A 20,862-nucleotide genomic window follows, 5' to 3' on the forward strand; every position below is an offset into this window, starting at 1 on the left:
TTGTCTTTCTTCCTTAGCAACAATGGCTAAAGGCTGAAACTTGACAAGGACATAGTCCTCACTGTGGACTAAGGCATCTGCTTATTTGTAAAATATAATAATTTTCATACTACATTAATAATGAATGATGGCTATTTAAGAAGTGCATGCAGGACATGAGCCTTTGAAATTTCTCTAAAGTTGTGCATTTAGCAGGGTTCTGGTGCAGGAGAAAATCTAGCCCACAATGTTAATTGTACTTCAGTGTACATGGGATTATAATTAATCACAAAACAATCTTGACCTCATGCAATGCTAGACTGCATTTTTTAAAAGTCAAGAAAATAAAAACTTAAGATTCTCTTGGTAACATTTTTTCCATGCACTATCTAGAAAACATTTATATATGTTAGTGAAATTAAATCAGTTGATTCAGAGAATAAAAACAGCCCTTGCTAAGCACATTTCCTCTAGGTTTTATTCACGTGGTTTTACAGTGCATAAGAGGAAACAAAAGAAAACTGTTTTGCCTAACTAGAAAGCAGACAACAAAAACCAGTCTGTGGCATGACTTGGCCCTTTCTATTAGAGCACAGCACTTCTAAACCTATTGGACAAATTCTGAGCCTGCTAAAGCCGAGCACTTAAGGGGGTGCTTATGACCTAACAACTCCTGAAGGCTAACTGTCAATTACAGGAATTGACTGGTATTGAGTTACAGGAACACAGCAGTGCCTCAATTTACGTGACAGTTCCATTCCCACGCCCCCCCTTGTGTAACTCGAATTTCGTGTAAGTTGGGGGGGCAGCTTTTTTCCCCCAACCAAATGTACATTCTGCAGCCAGTGCAGCAGCAGGAGCATCTGGAGCTCCTTCTGAGAGGCTAGTCCTGGGGCTGTGGGGGCAGTTGGGGAGGGTTAAGCCTGATGGTGGGCTGGAGGCATGAGAGGGGGGCAGGGAGGTTAAGCCTGAGGTGTGTTAGGGCTGCAGGGGAGGTGTTGGGGGGGTTGAAATCGGAGCCGCACTGGGGGGGATTAGCCAGAGCCACGCGCACGGGGTTTGGACCGGGGGTGTTTAAGATGGAGCTGTGCATGGACTGGGGGGTGCGCTGGAGCCGCGTGCAGGTGGTGAGCCAGTGAAGGGTTTGAAGTGGGGCCGCATGGAGCTAAGGGGGGTTAAGCCAGGGCTGGGGGAGCAGGATCTGGAGTTGCGCTTAATTTGCATTAATGTGAGTTAAGCATAACTTGAAATTGTGCATTTTGAAGGTTTACTGTATCTTGATTCTGGTTTACTAAAGAATACTACATGGGGACTTGAATGATAACCGAAGTCATATGGGTTACTAATATCAAAACAAAAAAGCTGTCATGTAGCACTTTATGACTATGAAATGTACGTACTGATATTATATAAGGAGTTACAAATACACATGGGTTAATCCTGTCTCTGAGAATGGACAATGAACTTCGGAAATATACATAGAAGGCAAAGATGGGCAAAGACGACATCCTCTCAGTCTGCCCATCAGACGTTAATACACAGCTTTAGAGAAAACAGGATCACAACCAGCCTTGGTGGAAAACACTGCAGTCTGAGTACGACAAACTTCTTTAACGAGGAAGTTAACCTGAAGAAGGAAGCAGGAGTGGGGAACCTCTAGTATGCTGGCTGCACATGGTTTATTGGGGTAGCAGCAGGCAGGCCACAAGACGCTTTGTTTACCTGAGTGCCTGCAAGCATGGCTGCTCGCAGTTCGCCATTCCTGGCCAGTGGGCACTGCTGGAAGTAGCACAGGCCAGGCTAATGCTTCCTGCAGCTCCCATTGGCTGGAAACAGTGAACTGTGATCATGGGAAGCTGCCAGAGTGTGAAAAGAAAGCTGAGTTTTAACCTTACCTGTGGATTTCAGAGAAGAATTAAGTCAAGCTACCACATATTTTTCTAAGCTCCACAAAATGTAAGTTGTTTAAATGCAGTATCATGAATAATACATGAATGAGAGATATGTCAAATAGGCAGCAAATTTTTTTTTCCCCAAAGGAAGCCATAAGAACAAAGAAGTAGTTACTGATAAACATTTGATTACCATTTGTGAGTTTCGAGAGTTATCTTGAAATCCTTCAGGTTTCTCCCACTGTGATTCTTAAAACAGAAATATATTTAATTTATAAAACCATTTCTATGTTTACTATCAATCATTATGGCAAATAGTTGACAACAGGTCGAACCTCTCTAATCTGGAATGCTCTTGCCCAGCAAACTCCGTAATCTGGCATGAATTTAGCTGGATCTTACTTATCATGGAAGTACCAAGTTCCCCGGGGTCCCATAAAGTTTATTTATTGCCACCAGTCTTGGTGCTCTGTGTTCTGTGTCGTTGTTTAGCTGTAATTTACCCCAAATGACTTCTAAGAACCCAGTAAGCAGTGCAAGTGTTGATCATTTGCTAGAAAATATTGACTCCCATTGTCCAGCAAATTCTCTCATCCAGCACCCGTCAGGTCCGATTGGGGGGGCCGGATGAGAGAGGTTCAACCTGTTAGAACATACTGCAGATGTGTATGCACACCCATACATGAGTAACAATATGTATTACTTGTCTAAAAAGCAATCACACTGGTTCAGATTGTGATCCCATGAAGTCACTGAGACTAAATGTGGAGTGAAGGTGTGACAGTCTGGCCCACTATCACTTGTAAATTTCCACTGCATTATAGTTGATACTCATTTAGAATATATTCTAATGGGACAGTCAGCCAGCAGTGACTGAGAAGTACAAGAATTTTGTGGTATGGAAGTTAGGAAGGATTCAGAATTAAACCCATGTCAGTGCCTGCAAGAAACGATGTGTAACTTAACCATCTATTCATAATATAGGACCCCCTTCAGTGCTCCACAGAAAACACATCATTAACTCTCTATGAACACACTGTGTTCCTGACCCCAAATAAGGCGATCGGTTTAATCCTGTGCATGTAACAAGAAATGCAGTGATTACAGTCTCATTTATCTTCAAATACTATTGCTGCTCAAATAAATACTCATTTAAATCTGTGTCCTGATTAAATGGATTTTGACTGCCCCTTTTTGGGTGGCAAAGGAGAGGAGATTGCCCTTCTGTGTATTTAAATGTAGCTCTTCGTAGCACACAAGAACTTCTAGTAATGTCCATGAGTTGTCCTGTTATTTTTTAACAAAATATCAACAGGGCCCATCCGGGCACTCTAAAATAATTAGAAAAGTCATGAATTTATAATACCTGAATTCTATACAATTGTCAATGAATGAAATTAACCTTTCAACAGAGATAGAGGAAAGATAGCAAAGTGTGACACCCTATTTTGTTTAGAGGGAGTAATTAGATCCATGTTTGTTCGTTGTCATTATTTACCTCCAGTTATATTATTGTAGTAATATGTGTAACCCTCAGGGGAAAGTCCTTGCACCCACTCCTTTACTTCAGTGAATGGTGCTTCTGAGGTGTTTCTTCGCTTTTTTTTCTTTTCCTTCTTTTCCTTCTTTTCTTTCTTTTCCTCCTGTTTACTACTATACGTTGAACTGGGACCTGTAGACTCTTAAAGAAAACAACATCCATTTTTTTCACGGTTATAATCAGAATTTACTTACCGGGGGTTCCTCATGTAGGCAACAGCAAATATCAACACAGTCCAAAGCCATAGCTTCTTTCACTACATAGTAAGTATCAAAAGCCGTTTTAGGAGAAGACTACAATATTACAAATTAGATGAGGATCACTAGGAGAAATAACAACCTACAAAAATATAAATTCAAGGGCTATCCTGAAGTTATTAAGCAATGAATCTACAGAAGCTGGGGGGGGACCATCTTCATACAGGGTTCAAACTAACAGAACTGTTTACAAAATTATATTTTACCCTCATGGTAAGAGAACAAAAGCACATGCTCAAATGTAAAATGGAAAGAGATTCAATGAAGAAAAAATGAGTAATTGAAATTATGGGAAAAAGCTCAATTATTAGCTATGCACTTCTTTCAACTGGGAGCCATAATTAATGACTCGTGGAGCTCCACCAGTTACTACAATAATAAACTGTACAGTAGTTAGTGCTTAGGCACTTTTTGACTGATATTTAACCTCAGATCCAACCTGAATTGTCCTGAGGGTTAGAAGACATGACAGTAAAAATACCTGAACCCTGCTTACACAACTTAGCAGCGTCCTCTACTGCTAACAATGGCAAATTACGTGTCCCATTTTTGCCACTGTAAAACTAACACAAAAAGAAAGTCTTGTTCAATATTCTTTGTATTGTTTCCTTTAAACCTTGTCTGGAGCAACAGGGACTACCTGACTCAACTCCAAGCCTTTTCAGATCCTCTTGATATGCTTTCAGTGCAGCTTCCTCCATAGCTGCAAATTCCTTCGACATTTTCTCTTCTTCTTTTGCCTTCTCCATGCTTTTCTTTTTAATCTACAATTTAAAAAGGGATTTAAAAAGAAGGAAATAGCTAAGCCCATAAACAAGTTAAGTGTTTAGGGTGAAGAAGGAAAAAGTCTGATTACCTCACTAATTTTCTTTGCCACATTTTCCTTATGGTTCTTTCCCCTTTCATGAAATTCGATACTCTTAAAGAAGAAAAAAGCAAATTAAAATACAGTGGAAAATAATACACATGAAAATAATTCCCTCTGTTAAACTACATCTTTTATACATATTATATCCAGATGAGAAAAACTTAGTTAAATTTGAGTTACCACTGAGTGTACCTAACAATAAAATTCTTAGTAAAAAATTGTCATGGAAAAATCCAATCACTGTAAACTTAAGAAAACACAAAGTAACATTTAAAAATAAAAGAAACCCAGTATTAGAAGTTATGGAGATGCATTTGCATTGTGAAGTTTTATACTGATAGGGTCTCAATTATATCAGGTGGTTTGTATGGGATTCAATTAAAAAAAATATTAAATTGAAGACCAGGGACCTCAGATTAGTTTGGGAATTTTGCACAGTTCATGGCTATCATACCTCCAGAATTCATCTCTCAGTTTTCACTCCCTTTTACCTTCCAAGTTTATAGGATTTTTACTATAAAGCTTTGTGAATAAGTAGGAACTTACGGGCCTTATGAAGATCACATTGATTGTTTCTACACATTTAATAAACGGCCTGAAATATGCTAATGAGGCATGGATGTAAATGATGGGTCACATGACTTGAGTCCGGAAGAAGCTCTTCCGGACTCCAAAAGAGCGTGCAGAAGCACGGCCCCTGGAGGATCTTCCAGAAGGAAGTCCTCCTTCCGGAGGCCCCTTCTTCCCGAAATCAAGAATTTACATCCATGCCTCATTAGCATATTTCAGGCCATTTATTAGCATGCCACTTTCAGAGAGAAAGTGGCAGGTGTAGAAATGGCCACTAAGATCTACAGAGCTCCTGAACACTTTAACACCACTCTGCAGTTAACAAATCTGAGACTAAGAGCAAAAACCAAGGTATGTAACCTAGGAGACCAGGCAGACTTGGAGTAGGATGCAGATAATTTAAGAAGACAACTGGAAAGCCTCTAAACTAAAAAGACAACCAAGTAGATCGGGGAAAGAGAAGCTTGACAAGCTTACAAGTCCTGCAAATGCACTGGCCGGTGATGTGATGGGAAAGCCATGGAGAATTCAGGAACTCATGGGATTGTGGGAAACACCACCTAATCCAAGTGCTAGTGCACAAGGAGCTTCCTGAGTTACCACCTGCAAATGCACCTGTGCATATTAATAGAAACAAACCTACAGAAGAAAAAAAAACAGAAAAGCCATTGCCCATCTGAAAAGCAAAACAGCACCTGGTCCGGACAACATCCTTACAAAAGGGGACGACCATATCTCCCTGTCCCAAATATGGAGATACATTTGCATTGTGAAGTTTTATATTGATATAGTCTCAATTATATCAGGTGGTTTGTATGGGATTCAATTTAAAAAAATATATTAAATTGAAGACCAGGGACCTCAGATTAGTTTGCGAGTTTTGCATAGTTCATGGCTATTATGCCTCCAGAATTCATCTCCCAATTTTCCCTCCCTTTTACCTTCCAAGTTCATAGGATTTACTATTTACTGTCCCCAAATATGGGACAGGGAGGTATGGTGGGGAGAGGCAGCTCCCCACTGCTCCACCAAACCCCATGGAGCTGGGAAGGAGATGGCAGCTGCTGGCCATCCCCCGGAGCCGCAGGAAAGTGGCAGCCACTGGCACTCCCCAGGAAATCCGCAGCTGCCAGCGCTCCCTGGGAGCCCCAAGAAAGCAGCAGCCATTGACCCTCCTGGGGAAGCTGCAGCCGCCAGCACTCCCTGGGAGCCCTGAGAAAGCAGCAGTCACTGGCCCTGCCTAGGAGCCTCAAAGAAGCCACACATGCCACTGCTCCTTCGGAGCCATGGGGAAGCAGCAGCCGCCAGCCCTCAAACAGAGCCCTGGGGAAGCGGCAGGAACACAGCAGCTGCCCACACTCCCACAAGGCTTGGGGAAGTGACTCCCACAAGCAGCTGCGCCTGCGCAGCTGCTGGCAGAAAAGGTCAGTGGGGAGACGGCCCAAATATGGGTCCCTTTTAAAAAATAAGTATGGATGCCTTTTTGGCATCCCAGATATGGGATTGTCCTGCCCAATACGGGATGGATGGTCACCCCAATACAGAAGCAATCAAGGTAGGTAGTGAGACATCACCCAGCATGATGTATAATCCAGTCGAGAAAATCTGGGACACTGAAGAGATCCCACAAGACTAGAAGCACGGCTACCTTATCAAGCTTCCCAAGAAAGGCAACCTGAAGGAATACAAGAACTGGAGGGGCATCCTGTTACTGTCTATTCCAGGAAAAGTGTTCAATGGGATTCTCTTGGAGAGAATTATCAGAGAGGTAGCCAAGTTAGTCTGCATCTTCAAAAACAACAAGTCCTGTGGCACCTTTTAGACTAAAAGATATTTTTGGAGCATAAGCTTTCATGGGCAAAGACCCACTTCATTTCATGCATCTGACTTGTTCTTGGAGAGAATGAAGACAGAAATTGATAGATGGCTCAGGGAAGAACAGGCCAGCTCCTGAAGCGAGAGATCTTGTACTGATCAAACAGCAATTCTCAGAGTGATCACAGAACAGTCTCTTGAGTGGAACTCCCCCTGTATATAACCTTTACAGACTTCAGAAAAGCCTTTGACAGCACTGATAGAGACACTTTGTGGAAACTGCTGCAATACCGTGGCATCCCATCCAAAATTATTAACCTGATCCATTCTATCTACAAACCCTCAAAATGCCAAGTTGTTCACAAAGGTGTCTTGATAGAGCTCTTAGGCATACTTTCAGGAGTGCAACAAGGGCGCCCATTGTCACCTTTCCTGTTCTTGATCACAAAGGACTGGATTTTGAACAGTACAAAGATGGCCATCAAAAAGGCATTCAGTGGACACTTTTCAAACAGCTAGAAGGCACTGATTGTGCTGACAATGTCGCTGTCCTTTCACACTGACATGAAAGCATGGAAGAAAAGGTCACAACACTAGACAAAACTGCCTTAATGACTGGATTGTGCTTTAACAAGGGAAAGACCAAGACAATGAGGCTCAACCAGTCCAACACTACCACCATCACACTGGGAGAGGATGATCTGGAAGATGTAGAGCAGTTCACCTGCTTGGGGAGTATTATGGGCAGAGATGGAGGAACAGACAAGGAATATCACTGCCAGGATAGGGAAAGCAACAGTTGCATTCAAGACTCTTTGTCCCATATGGCGTTCACAAATAATATCTGCAAAAGATCAAACTGTGGGTCTTCAATGCCAATGTGAAGAGTGTGCTCTTGCACAGATGCAAGACCTGATGTACTAAAAAGTCTTCAGATTACAAGCTACAGGCATTCATAAACAGATGCCTGAGGTACAACCTTCACATCAAATGGCAAGAGTTTGTCACAAATGAGGAGCTTTGGAACAGAGCAGAACAAGAACCACTTGACACTTAAATCAAGAGAAAAAAGTGGGGATGGCTAGGCTACGCTCTCCGAAAGCCATCATCCAGTATAGGCCATCAAGCTCTTAAAAGGAACCCACAAGGAAAACACAACAGAGGAAGACCTCGGACAATGTAGAGAAGATCTACTGAGATTGAAGGACAACTGGGGTACTCCTGGAGTCAGCTAGAAGTTTTTCCCAAGACAGAATGAAGCAGAGAAGACTTGTAGATGACCTATGCTCCCCTCAGAGTACCAGGGTTTAAGGAGTAGTAGTGCACTTGCTGACAAACAAGGCTCAATTGTATTTCTGGCTGCCTTGGTACAATTTCACCGTAAGTGCTTAGAGCATGAACTTTAGAAGGTCTGCAGGAGGGAAGCAAAACAGCCAAGGGGCTATGGAGTCTGATCACATTCTAAGGTCCACAGCTAGTCTTCTAGACTTTAGAAGACCCGCAAACAGAAAAAGCTTCAATGATGGATAAGGGATGTACTTGGGATTTTAACTTTTTACTAGGTAAAATCATGTTTTTTACTGCACCAAGAAAAAACAGTTAGTTCCACTTCAAAGTTTTCTGGTTTAAAACCTGTTTCCGAAATGAACCTCACACTGCATTTTGCTTCAGGGACATATTCAAATTATCAAATTGAATCAGGAAGTAGATTTGGATATTAATTTAGGGTTGTAAAAATAAAAAGCAAAACTGCAATAGGCAGAACACTAATATGAAATGTAATTGTATACATTTTGGTTCGGTATTTTCTCAAGGCAATTATACATGTCATGATTTATATTTCAGTTTTCTGTATTATATATTTATTATATAAACTGAAAAGCTATCATCCTATTTTTAAATATTTTTCAGTAATTTTTTATTAGGTGTGTTCTAGTAATAATTTTATTTTCCCAGTTAAACTGTTCTAAAACCAATATTTATTAGCGTCCTGTCTAGGCTAGTTTTTCTCAGGCATCTGTCATCCTTGCCTCAAGTTTGAGCAATTCAAATTGTGGCACCTGAGAAAATGAAACTGGATTCTTCAAACCTTTTAAATGTGATTACATTCTGCACTGAGGTCCATCGAAGTACAAGAAAATCTTAACACATGATCCAGGTCTTAATTTTCAATTTTTTCATATTCTAGTTTTATAGGTAACAAGGCTTTACAAGGCCTATTTAAAACAAAAAATACTAGGGCGCGACACACAGATGAATTCCAGGATACCATGCTCAGCAATGGATTTAATAGCCTACGTATCCAGCTATGTCTTGATCTCTCTCCCCTAACTTTTCAGTGTGAGCACAGGTAAACATTACTTCACATGTTAGTAAACAGTACTGAAAAAACATTTTAAAAGCATACAATTCAAGTTCCAGTACTTCAGAACAAGTAATGTTACATGAACTAGAGCAACATACAGGCCTGTTGTCTGCTATCCAGCACTTGCAGTAATCACAGAACTTCTTTGGCTGTGATTTCCAGTAATCAGCCCTAAATGTAGACAAACAAATAGAAGAATTATAAGACTATAGGTAGATTGAAGCATAATCAGAAACAAAATAACCAAACCAAAAAGTTCTGAAACAGAGTATCAGAAACCAAGTCCATCCTTGCCACAGTGCTGGGTTGCACTGTAAACAAATTTCTTTTGCGCAAACTGTGGATACATTAGAATATCTAATAGAAGTCCAAACAAGATTTATTTATGAGTTTGACTGCAGTGTTTCATAAAATAAATCACAAGTTTTCAACCTTTAAGTTATGCCCAACCTGTTGCCTGTGGCTTTGCAAAATTTCTGCAAATGAAATTATGTTATTGGTGGTTTTGTTGTCAGATGATAACCTTCCAAATATTAAGAGCTGCAGCAGTTAGATTTATTGCATATATAACACTGAAGAATACACAATTCATGATGTCTACAATACAATATACACAAATATTTTTAAGCTAGCAACATAATTTAAATAGATACTTTGATCGCACAACACAATGAGTTCAAGTAAACTAAATTAATGCTGTACTCTTTCTGGGAGACAGGATAACTCAAAACTGTGCAAAGCATTTCAGAACAAATCTGGAATACATTCTGGGATATGTCCCAAAATGTATTATGCCAAAAAGACTGGAACATTTAAAACAGGCAATTACAGTGCAGAACTCTGCCAGGAAGCCACGGAGAGCTCCATGCCAGTCCCAAGCCTGGATGAAGGAGGAGGGCTGGTCAGATGCGTGTCGATGCACTGACCGTCAAACAACAATACGAATGAAATCTGATGCCGGTACACCTAAATGTTAAAAGATGCTGACTCAGACGTCACCCAGATAAACAAGGTCCGCGATACCAATCGAGCGACCGGGGTTGCGTCGATAAGTTGGCTATCGAAAGAAAATTACACCTAACACATATGCTATCCATTGGAACATGGAACGTCCGAACACGGTGGGCAACTGGAAAATTAGAGCTGCTTCGGAAGGAGATGGAGAGGTACTGATGTGATATACTTGGACTGGCAGAGATGCAGTGCATGGGATCAGGAGAGATATGCAGTTGTGAAGTCATTTGGTCAGGAAACTAAACAAAGCATGAAGCAGGAGTTGGATTCCTTCTTAGCAAAACAGCTAGAAGAGCATTATTATGATACAAACCGGTGAGTGCAAGAATGATGGTTACGCGATTCGAAGCAAAACCGTTCAACATTTCAGTCATTCAGGTGTATGCACCCATGTCAGACAGTACAGAGGAAGAGTTTGAGCTGGTGGAGGAGACACCGAAGAAAGATGTGTTGATCATTGGAGGAGATTGGAATGTGAAGGTTGGAACAGATAATGAAGGTTGGGAGAGAGTCATGGGAAAGTTTGGATATGGAGAAAGAAACGAACGAGGTGAGACACTGTTAGAGTTTGTTACAGAGCATGAGATGGTGATTTGCAACATGAGATTCCAACAAAAGAACTGTAGGAAGTGGATATGGCGATCAAATGACGGGAAGTCCAAGAACATGATAGATATGATTTTGATAAAAAGAAGATGGATAACATCAGTACAGCAGTGCCAAACTTACCAAGGAGCGGATATAGACTCAGACCACAGTCTAGTGATTGCAAACATCAAGATAAAACTGAAAAGAAAATGTAAGACACAGTTTAAGAAAAGAAGAGATGTAGCGAGGCTATGTGAGGAAGAAACAGGGAATGCATACAAAACACTGCTCGAAGAGAAGATTAAGAATATCGCCACAGAGAAAAACCTAGACAAGTGAGTCACTGGGATAGCCATCGCTATAGAAGAAGCAATTGAGCAGACTCTTCCAAAAGAAGAAAAGATCAATAAGAAGTGGATTACCCAGAAGACACTGAACTTGGATCAAGAGAAGAGAGCGTTGAAGATCAGAAGAGATGTTTCTGAGATGGCAGAACAGCAATATAGGATGAAATGCAGTGAGGTAAGGAAAGCAGCCAGAAAGGATAAGGAGAAATGGTTAGAGGAGCAATGTGAAGATACTGAGAAGTAGTACGGCGAATGTAAGACCAGGGAGGTGTATAAGACAATTAGGAATATTAATAGGAAATGGCAACTGAAGCAGATAGCGATCAAAGATGAGAAAAAAGTGCTCATGAACAGGGAGAAGATTGTGCAGCGGTAGATGAGATATTGCACCAATCTATACAAAGCACAGTTGGACCCGAGTGTCTCAGAGAGACTGACTGAAGAACTGAAAGAGATATCTCCCCCGAGCATCGAGAGCGAGACCGATATTTCAAACGAGGAAGTAGAACAAGCAGTGAAACGACTAAAGAACAACAAGAGCCCTGGAAATGATAAGGTCGCAGGAGGGATGATCAAATATGGCAGAGAAAACATGATTCAGGAAATACATCGACTATGTAATATAGCATGGAATGACGGGAAGGCGCCTCAGGAATCGACAAGATCTGTGCTAGTGACAATACCCAAGAAATGAAGTACACTGGAGTGCAAGAACTACAGAACGACTGCCCTAACGAGTCATCTCGGTGAGGTGCTGATGATGATACTGACTGAGAGATTAAGATCGTAGACAGAAGAACATATAGCAGACAAGCAGGCAGGGTTCAGAAAAGACAGAAGTACCATACAGCAGATATTGGCACTAAGCCTGATAGCGGATAAAGCTTGACAAAAGAACAAAAATGTATACACTTGCTTCGTCGATTTTCAAAAGGCATTTGACAGTACAGATCAAAAAGTGACTTGGGCAGTGTTGGAGCCCTATGGAGTGGATAGCAGACTGATACAGTTGTTGAAAGATATCAATGATAATGCAGAGGCAGCGGTGAGAACATGCAGGGAGCTGGGAAGCTGGTTTAAAACAAGTAGAGGTATGAGACAAGGAGATCCAACATCACCAAGTATCTTCATTGCAGATCTGGAGAGAGTGATGGACAAGATCAAGGAAGAGGTAGAAGAGCTATCTGTGCACGGGATAAGAATTAACGACTTGAAGTTTGCGGATGATATAGTTATCATTGAGGAAGATGAGGAGAAGCTAGCAAAAACGGTGCAGGTGTTAAACGAAGAAGGGAAGCGGTACGGACTGATTATGAACATCAATAAAACAAAAACAATGGTATTTGGAGATAAGGAAATAGGAAGGAAGATCAGTGTCGATGGTATTGAACTAGAAAATGTAGAGAAGTTCACACATCTGGGGAGCAACATAACATATGAACTAAACAGTAAGAAGAAATAGCAACTGGAATAGCGAAAGCAAGAGCTAGTTTGAAGGCGGCGGATAAGATCTGGAAAAGCAAAGCAATTAGCTTAAGAACAAAGCTAGGCATCTTGAAAACGTGTGTATTCAGCAGCATGTTGTATGGATGTGAGACATGGGTGATAACGAAAGATTCGAAAAGAAGAATATTGGCGTTTGAAAGGAGTTGTTATAGAAAGATTCTGAGAATACGATGGATGCAGAAGGTCACCAATGAGGAATTATATAGGGAGATACAGCTGAAAGAGAACCTGCTACAGAAAGTTATAAAATGGAAGCTGTAACAATTTGGACATATTTTCAGAATAAACGACTAATGAAAATTCAAGACTCTAGTATTTGGCATAATGGATGGTTCGAATATGAGAGGCAGACCCCACAGAGAATGGATAGATGATGTAGTAAATTGGTGCAAAGCTAGTCTACAGAAACTAAGCCACTCTGCGCTAGATAGGAAAAGATGCAAGTACATAGTGAGAGCGACATCAGACACCAACAGGTGCTGAGCCCACGGTTATTAATGATGATGATGATGATGATGATGAATTAGAGTGCAGGTAAATAGCACTGAGAAGGCAGTTGAAAAGTTAGCTAAAATCATGCCGCTTAAAGGAAACTGAGATTGTTACCAGAGACCATCCTCTGTGCAAGAAGAATCTGGCAATGCAACACCGGAATCCTGCCACCATTGGGAATAGTAACTAGAAGAGGTGATTTAGGGTCCCTGAAGGGACAGGGCATGGTGAAGTGAGATTCACAATGTCCAATTCTCCAACAGCAAAAGTTTGCTTAAGCCTGGTGCAATGTGACTTCTTAAAAATCAGTATACTACACTGATACTTGCGCTACTGTGGATGCAGTTATATTGGTGAAGAACACCTTTATACAACTGAACTGTGTCCTCGCTAGGACGGATCATGTCACTGCAACTATACCGGTTTAGTTAGAACAGTACCAATTTTTCGTGTAGACAAAGCCAAAGGACCCTCATGTCAACAGAATAAGTTAAGGCAAGGGTTCTCAACCTGTTTTCTGAAGCCTCTCAACATGCCGGAAAAACTCCAGGCATCTAGGAACCAGCAGATGGACAGACAGAAGGATGGGGCTCAGGACCAGTGGTGGTTACAGGCATACTTTGATTTCTATTTTGGGAGGAGGCAAGAGCTGGCTGGCCTCTGGCCAGTATTGCACAACTGGGTCTAGGGACAGAGTGCCACACGTCTCAGCAGGCTGCCCACCAGTTGGGTACTGTGTGCCAGTGGCTACTTTCTGAAGGCTCTGCTGGACCTGGAGCTGTCTGGGCACCTCTGACCAACTGCATGACCAGTCAGAAGTGAGCTGAGGAACAGCCACAACCCTCGGCACCAGCAGCAGACAGAATGACACAGCTGCTCACTCCGTGACACCACCAGACAGCAGAGTGCCTCTGCCCAGCTCCAACTTCTCACCTAGGACTTGGCCAGAGGATGGGGCCTGAGCAGGACTCAGAGAGAGAAGGAGGTGAGAGAGAACCTGCCCCAGGACTGCCCCACTATGGGTAAGGCACTGCAGTTTACAGGGAAAAGACCCTGTGCCCCTGCAACTCTGCCTATGGGCTCAAGGTTTCAGTCCCCTGCTCCCTGGGGGTTGGGTGGGGGTTCAGGGTTTTAGCCCCATACTGCTCCTGGGGTTTCAGCCCTGCAGCACTCCCTGTTTCAGCCACATGGGGGATGCCAGGGTTTGGGGCACCAACTTTCAGTAGTGGGGCTCTGCACCCTTCCCCAAAAAGGCTCACAGACCCCTGGCTGAGAACCTCTGAGTTAAGGCAGCAAGCACCCCCACCCCCACCCTTCAAATGCACCTGAGCAAGGCACCAGAACCAGGGAGATCTGAGCCACTCCCTCTCTACTGCACATGAGATACTCTGGGTGCAGAGGAAAAGCATGCCCATGGTGCATAAAGTGAAGCACATATTTAGCTGTTTGTGAGACTGTTAAGCACTGGGCAGATTTAATATGAAGGCAAGGCTGTCCTCTTTTTAAAATAAGCTATGTTAAAACTGTTACCAAACATAATTGGGTACTTGATAAAATGATACTTGAAACAGAAATGGTTAACATAGTGCGAGAAAGATGCAAATCAGGCATCTGTTCTGGGATAAGCTCCCATTGTTCCTTGATACAAGAGATGTATCCAAGGACTAGCATGACAAACATGTGAAGACTTAGCTCTCTGGTCAAGCAAATGTATGCATTGCTAAACAGCTGATAATCTACTGAGTTTTCCAGGTCCCAAATCCTTTTAAACAATGCTGCTGAGTTTTGCCTGCACTAAATTGTAGAATCCATTTTGTTTTGTAACTTCCATTCGGTATTATAACCTTAATTCTTTGCTATGCACGAAACACATTTGACCTTGCCTGAGGCAAGTAAATTATTATGAGTTCCAGACAGACAGTTTGCTCAAGAAAGGTGCTTGATGCTTGTTGAAGAACTATGACCAAGAAGCCAGTACAGAGCTACCCAGAGCCAAGATCGATCAATCAATCACTGGCCCAGCCCAATGGAGCAAAGGTTTTTGTACGTGGCTTGTACACCTGCAATTTCTCAGGCTGGGCACATGACCCGAGAGATGGTATTTAGGGGGGTGGCTCTTCTCAGAGGTGGGGTCAACCCCAGGAAAGGCAGGAGGTAAGACTCTACCAAGCCTGACACTGACAAACATCAGACTCATAGAAGGGGTCAGACTAAGACCAAATCAGGGAAACGTGCGTGTCAGAACTTTTGTTATATCGAAGAGTAAAGTGACTGTGGCTAAGGAATTCCTTTGATAAGCCTGTGTTCCTTTCTTTCCTTCCTGTCACATTGCCCCTGAACTGGGTGAACTAGAAGCCAGTGACCCCAGCTCAGGTGGAACTCTGATGAACTACGTAAAAGGGAACAGGTAGGCTGCGTCTACACTTGCATTCCTCTTTCAAAAGAGGCGTGCAAATGAAGGAAATAAAAAATGCAAATGAGGTGCTGAGTTACATATCTTGTATCTCATTTGCATATTCTTATTTTGAAAGAGCTTTTTTCAAAAGAAGAAAACTGGTATAGATGCACCTCTTTTGAAAGTAAACTCCATCTTTGAAAGGACCCTTCTTCCCATAAAAAAGGGAAGATGGTTTCTTTCAAAGATGGCGTTTACTTTGAAAGAACTGTATCTATACTGCTTTTCTTCTTTCAGCAGAAGATCTAACGAAACTAGAATATGCAAATAAGGTGCCAGACATAAAATGCGAATGAGGAGCATATTTACAATCTCCCTCATTTGCATGCCTCTTTCAAAAAAGGAATGCAAATGTAGATGCAGCTGTAGAGAGGAGGAAGGTCAGAGGTGTTGCTTTCGAAGTCTTGGGTGGCTGGACTGTAGAAATGATAATGTGCGATCATGTAATTAAAGGCTGCTCCATAATGTACACATAAAAGGGTGAGCTAAAATTCCATAAGCAAGCTTTATTCCAGGATTTTCTAACCTTTGCCCATTTGATTTTTCAATCTTAACATTCTTTTAATATTTTTGAGGAACCATTATGTATATAGCTTCAACCCTTAGTCTTTGCAATCCTGTTTAAAGACAAGTTTCTTGCCCCAAATGCCAGTATAACCTAATGCTTCAATTCTTCAAAAACTTACACGTGCTTCCCTTTAAGCAGTTGAGTAGTTTCACTGAACTGAATCATTATTCTGGAGTAGCTCCCCAGGTGTATACCCTGTTCCAGAAAGAGTGTCACTTTAACTGCAGAATAATCGATGTGCTTCCACAGTGAAGTAATTACTCTGGAATGAAGTCACTTTTATTCTGGAATAACAAAACAAAAAGCAGTCAAGTAGCATTTTAAAGACTAGCAAAATAATTTCTTAGGTGAGCTTTTGGAGGACAGACCCACTTCTTCAGACCATAGCCATACCAGAACAGACTCAACCAGAAGATATTGAGTCTGTTCTGGTATGGCCACGGTCTGAAGAAGTGGGTCTGTCCCCCGAAAGCTCACCTAATAAATTATTTTGCTAGTCTTTAAAGTGCTACTTGACTGCTTTTTGTTTTGATAGTCTACAGACTAGCACAGCTCCCTCTCTGTTACTATTCTGGAATAGAACATCCACATTGTGAGCTACTGCAGATGAACTATTAGCTATGTAACTATTCCCTCATATAGTTATGATATAGCTACTGCATAGCTACTCTGGCCAATTTCTGTTTGCGGGAGTGGAAGAGGAAGCCAAAACAGACTTGCAAGTATCTGATTCAGTATGGATATGAAAAGAACTCAACACTCTTGGGCTCAAGTAAGGGCCAGTTTGGACTACAAGCAGGCTAGGCCATCACCAGGCTTGAGGGAGAGTATGTGTGGGCCTGGTGGCCAAGATTCCTGGAAGGCCACATCTGGGACAGACCACCCCAGCCCTGCAGGAAGGAGCCTGATAGAGTGTGACATGTTGCATAGTGTCTGTGCCAACAGTGGCATTGATGGAGCATCCCTGGGATAGAGAAAAGTATAGGACTGGAGATAGGGCAGGGGGAGCAGGGCTCCTAGGCCTAGAGTTTGCAGAGTGGGTATGAGGAGCCATGGGCTGTGGTGAGGGCAGTGAGTAAGGTACTTGTAATCCAGCCACAATCCAACAGGACTCAGTTACAATGGTCAGGTATTAAACCAACCTTATGGACTCTGATTTGGACTGGTATGGCCTAGTCAAGATTGGAATGAGCTTTACAATTAGGGCTGAACAGACCTCTAGAAGCCAGGAGGGAACAAACTCTCTTGATAATATGAACAGGGGTCCAGGTCAATGGCCACAACTGACCAACCGCAGTGAAGATTTTCACAGCATCATCACTCAATAATGGCCTCTCAAAGTAGCATAGGAGACATAGTCTTGGGCCATGCAGGCAAGGACATGGGGTGAAAACCTAGCCCTGAGTCAATGGGAACACTGACATTGACTTCCAGGTCAGGATTTCTCCTCCTGGATGCTAATCTCACATTGAAATCTCTCTAGTTTCAGTGAAAATGGATGCATTCTGAATTTTAAGCTGAAGTGACAATACAGGCTTACCTACCAGGATGCTAAGAAGCACCAATGGAGTTGTATGTGAAATTTGCCTAATGTCTTTAATTGAAATCATTTTAAATTCACAATGGTATTTAACATAAGTTTACCCAGCCCTTTTCCTGGGAAAAGACATGAGCAGTGCACCACTCATATAACAGACCTGCACAAAGTCCTGCAATTGGATTATCCTTGACTTGAAAGAGAGAGGGATGATGGCAGAGCATTTTCCATAAACAGCTCTGGAACAAGCTCCCCACCCCTGTCCAAAACGACCCTGGATCTGTTGATCTGCAGGCACGCTGCAAGATGCATCCATTTATGTGGGTTGTGGCAGAGGAGGAAGGGGAGTTTTGTTGTGGGCTACTTATTAGAGAATAAAATGCTACTTAATTTTATTTCTTAGCTGAATTAGTTTCCATACAATATTCAGACCCATTTTATTACTGCATAATTCCAAAGATACGAAATAACACAGGCTCCAATTCTGTAAGATGATTTTCACAGTTGGATGCATATGCCCAAACACTGGCTCAGTGCTGGTGCAGGGCTGGTGTAGATTAGGGCCTCGGATTGCCAATTATTTGGGAGGAATCAGTTTTTCTGTCTTGTAAAGCAATATAAACATCTACAGCAGTACACAGGACAGGCTGGCCATCCATCCCGTTTTGGCCGGGACAGTCTCATATTTAAGGCAACTGTCCCAATTTTTTTTTTTTCGGACCAATTTTACCAGGTGTCCCATATTCATCATAGAGAAACACGGTCACCCTACAACAGGATCATATTCATAAGTGGGTCTGTATGGTACCTCACTTCATGGGGGCATAGGGATTCCACTGTATAGACTGAGCTACAGAATCTGGCCTGCTTCTCAAACAAAAACAAAACAAAAAAATTGCACAATGGTTGGGGAACTAGCAATGCTAGCAATAATTACAGTTACTCTACAGTAAAGCTGTAGGTTGACTCAAAGGTACCCTCCTTCAGTTACAATAGCTAATGAAAGTCAACATAAGTTGACAGAGTGGTGTCTACACCATGCTGTATCAGTGGGAGATGTTCGCCTGACAACTTACCTTACCGTGAGCAGTAGTACACACAATGAGAGCGCTTTGCCATTAAGAATGTCTTCCCTAAACCCACTAAACCAACACCACTGCACTGATTGCAGCAGTGCCAATGTAGCCATAAGTACTGATGTATCCTTAATCATAGTTGTTGATATCATGGTTGACAATAATGTGGATAGGGCCAAGTTACAACATACACCATCCAACACTTTTTTCCCCACAATGCCCTTATTGAATTAACTATCTATTTATTACTGTGGACCTGCGTTATCAAAGATTTGAACTTGAAGGATTGGCTAAACTGTTTGTGAACTCCTGTGGCACCTAATAGACTAAAATATCTTGGAGCATAAGCTTTCGTGGGCAAAGATGCATCTGATGAAGCAGGTCTTTGCCCACGAAAGCTTATGCTCTAAAATATGTTAGTCTATGAGGTGCCACAGGACTTCTTGTTTTTGAAGACTAACTCTGCTATCTCTCTGATACTTGTGTGGGAGCTTAATCTTTCGAAGCTACGCCCTCAGGAGGAAACAGCTGTCTACAGAGTATCCATTCAAGACTGGAGATCAAAGACCCAAAAACTTTATAAAGACATAGGCTGATTTAACCAATCTGTATGTGTGAATGACCGGTTCATACCTCAGTACTTGTATAATTGGGGTAGAGTGATTTTGGTAAACAGATTAGCATGCATGTCCTGTCTTTTGTTGTTCTCAGTAAAATACTATTATTTTAAGAATAAATTAACTTGCTTAGAATGAAGTGTGTGCTAACTTACAACATGACAATTGCACTGTTAATAGTCTTTGGAGAGAGCGGGAGAAAGAGAGAGAGATACTGTCCTGTTAGCCATTCAGGTTTTCTGAGAATAATAGTGCTGACATCATGGAACCATGCAGCCTGCCAAAACTTCATTCTCAAGGGAGAGAGATGAAGGTTTCTGCCTGAGTGAGGTGATGACTGTGAAGGGGTTTGCCTATACTACCTCCCACCTTCAAAGGAAGGGTGGTAAGTAGGGTGTTGGGAGATTATTAATGAAGTGCTGTGGTGCATATGTAGCACTTCATCAAGCTAATTTTCTCCCCCTCCCCCCCGTGGCAACTGCTGCTAACCCACCGGTACTTTGAAGTGCCTGGGCAACTTTCAAGTTCCTTTACTCTTTCTGAGGAGCTGGAAGTTTAACACTTTGAAGTTGCCATGGGGGAGAATGAGCTTCATGAAGTGCTGCATATGCAGCCCAACACTTGATTAATAGTCTCCTGACACCCTACTTACCATGCTCCCTTTGAAGCAGGGAAGTAGTGTAGACACAGCCAAGATGGGAACCTAGCATGCATTCATTTGCTGGGCGATGGAACAGAGATTGTTGCTCTGAACTGTGGCAACCTTGTTATACAATAAAAGGTGGTAGAAACCACACAGAAACACAACCGCTACAAAGTAACAAACAGCATTGTATTTAAGTATATTTAAGAAATGCAAGTTACAGAAACATAAACAAAGGAGACTAAAGAGAGATCAGAATAAATCTTATTCCCCTGACTCACCCTCACTACTTTACTCAGTCAATTAAGGCCAAAATGTAACTGTTGCAAGAAAAAAAAAGACTTAAAATTTAATATTGCTGTTTCCACTCGTTTAAATCTACATAATCGATTTTTCCCCAACACTAACTGTACCTAGAGCCACAGGCACTCAAGAAGTCCTGATCTGGGTGATAGAATGTAAACACGCCTCTACGGTGTTTACCACCCCGACATTGCAGCACTTTGCAGCACAGGAAAGCAGAGTTCACAAGAAACTGAAAGTAAATCTACCCAAGTGGCTCCCCACTGGCTAAGGCGAGCGTCACCGACACAAAACAACTAGCATCAAGTGGCGGACACGTGAATCAGGTTTGTCAAACCCTAGCAGTTAATCACCTAGGGGCGGTGGGGGAGGTTTACAGCGTTTTGTTAGTCTCTGAAGTGCTACACGACGGCTGTTTGGTTTTTTTTTA

At 42.1% G+C, this 20,862-nt stretch overlaps 1 protein-coding gene across 1 annotated transcript in view; it reads right to left on the reverse strand.

The window, feature by feature from the left end:
• The window catches only part of WBP4 (WW domain binding protein 4), a 42,418-nt gene that overhangs the window by 21,082 nt on the left and 474 nt on the right, over positions 1-20,862 (reverse strand). Inside the window, exons 2-6 of the mRNA XM_074988645.1 lie at positions 9,385-9,457; positions 4,525-4,587; positions 4,309-4,432; positions 3,370-3,552; positions 2,065-2,120 (exon numbers count right to left, since the gene is read on the reverse strand). Coding sequence (XP_074844746.1) covers positions 2,065-2,120; positions 3,370-3,552; positions 4,309-4,432; positions 4,525-4,587; positions 9,385-9,457 — 499 coding nt within the window. The remainder of the gene's footprint in view (positions 1-2,064; positions 2,121-3,369; positions 3,553-4,308; positions 4,433-4,524; positions 4,588-9,384; positions 9,458-20,862) is intronic.

The sequence above is a fragment of the Carettochelys insculpta genome, chromosome 1 (genome assembly GCF_033958435.1).
Source record: "Carettochelys insculpta isolate YL-2023 chromosome 1, ASM3395843v1, whole genome shotgun sequence".
NCBI lineage: Eukaryota > Metazoa > Chordata > Testudines > Carettochelyidae > Carettochelys > Carettochelys insculpta.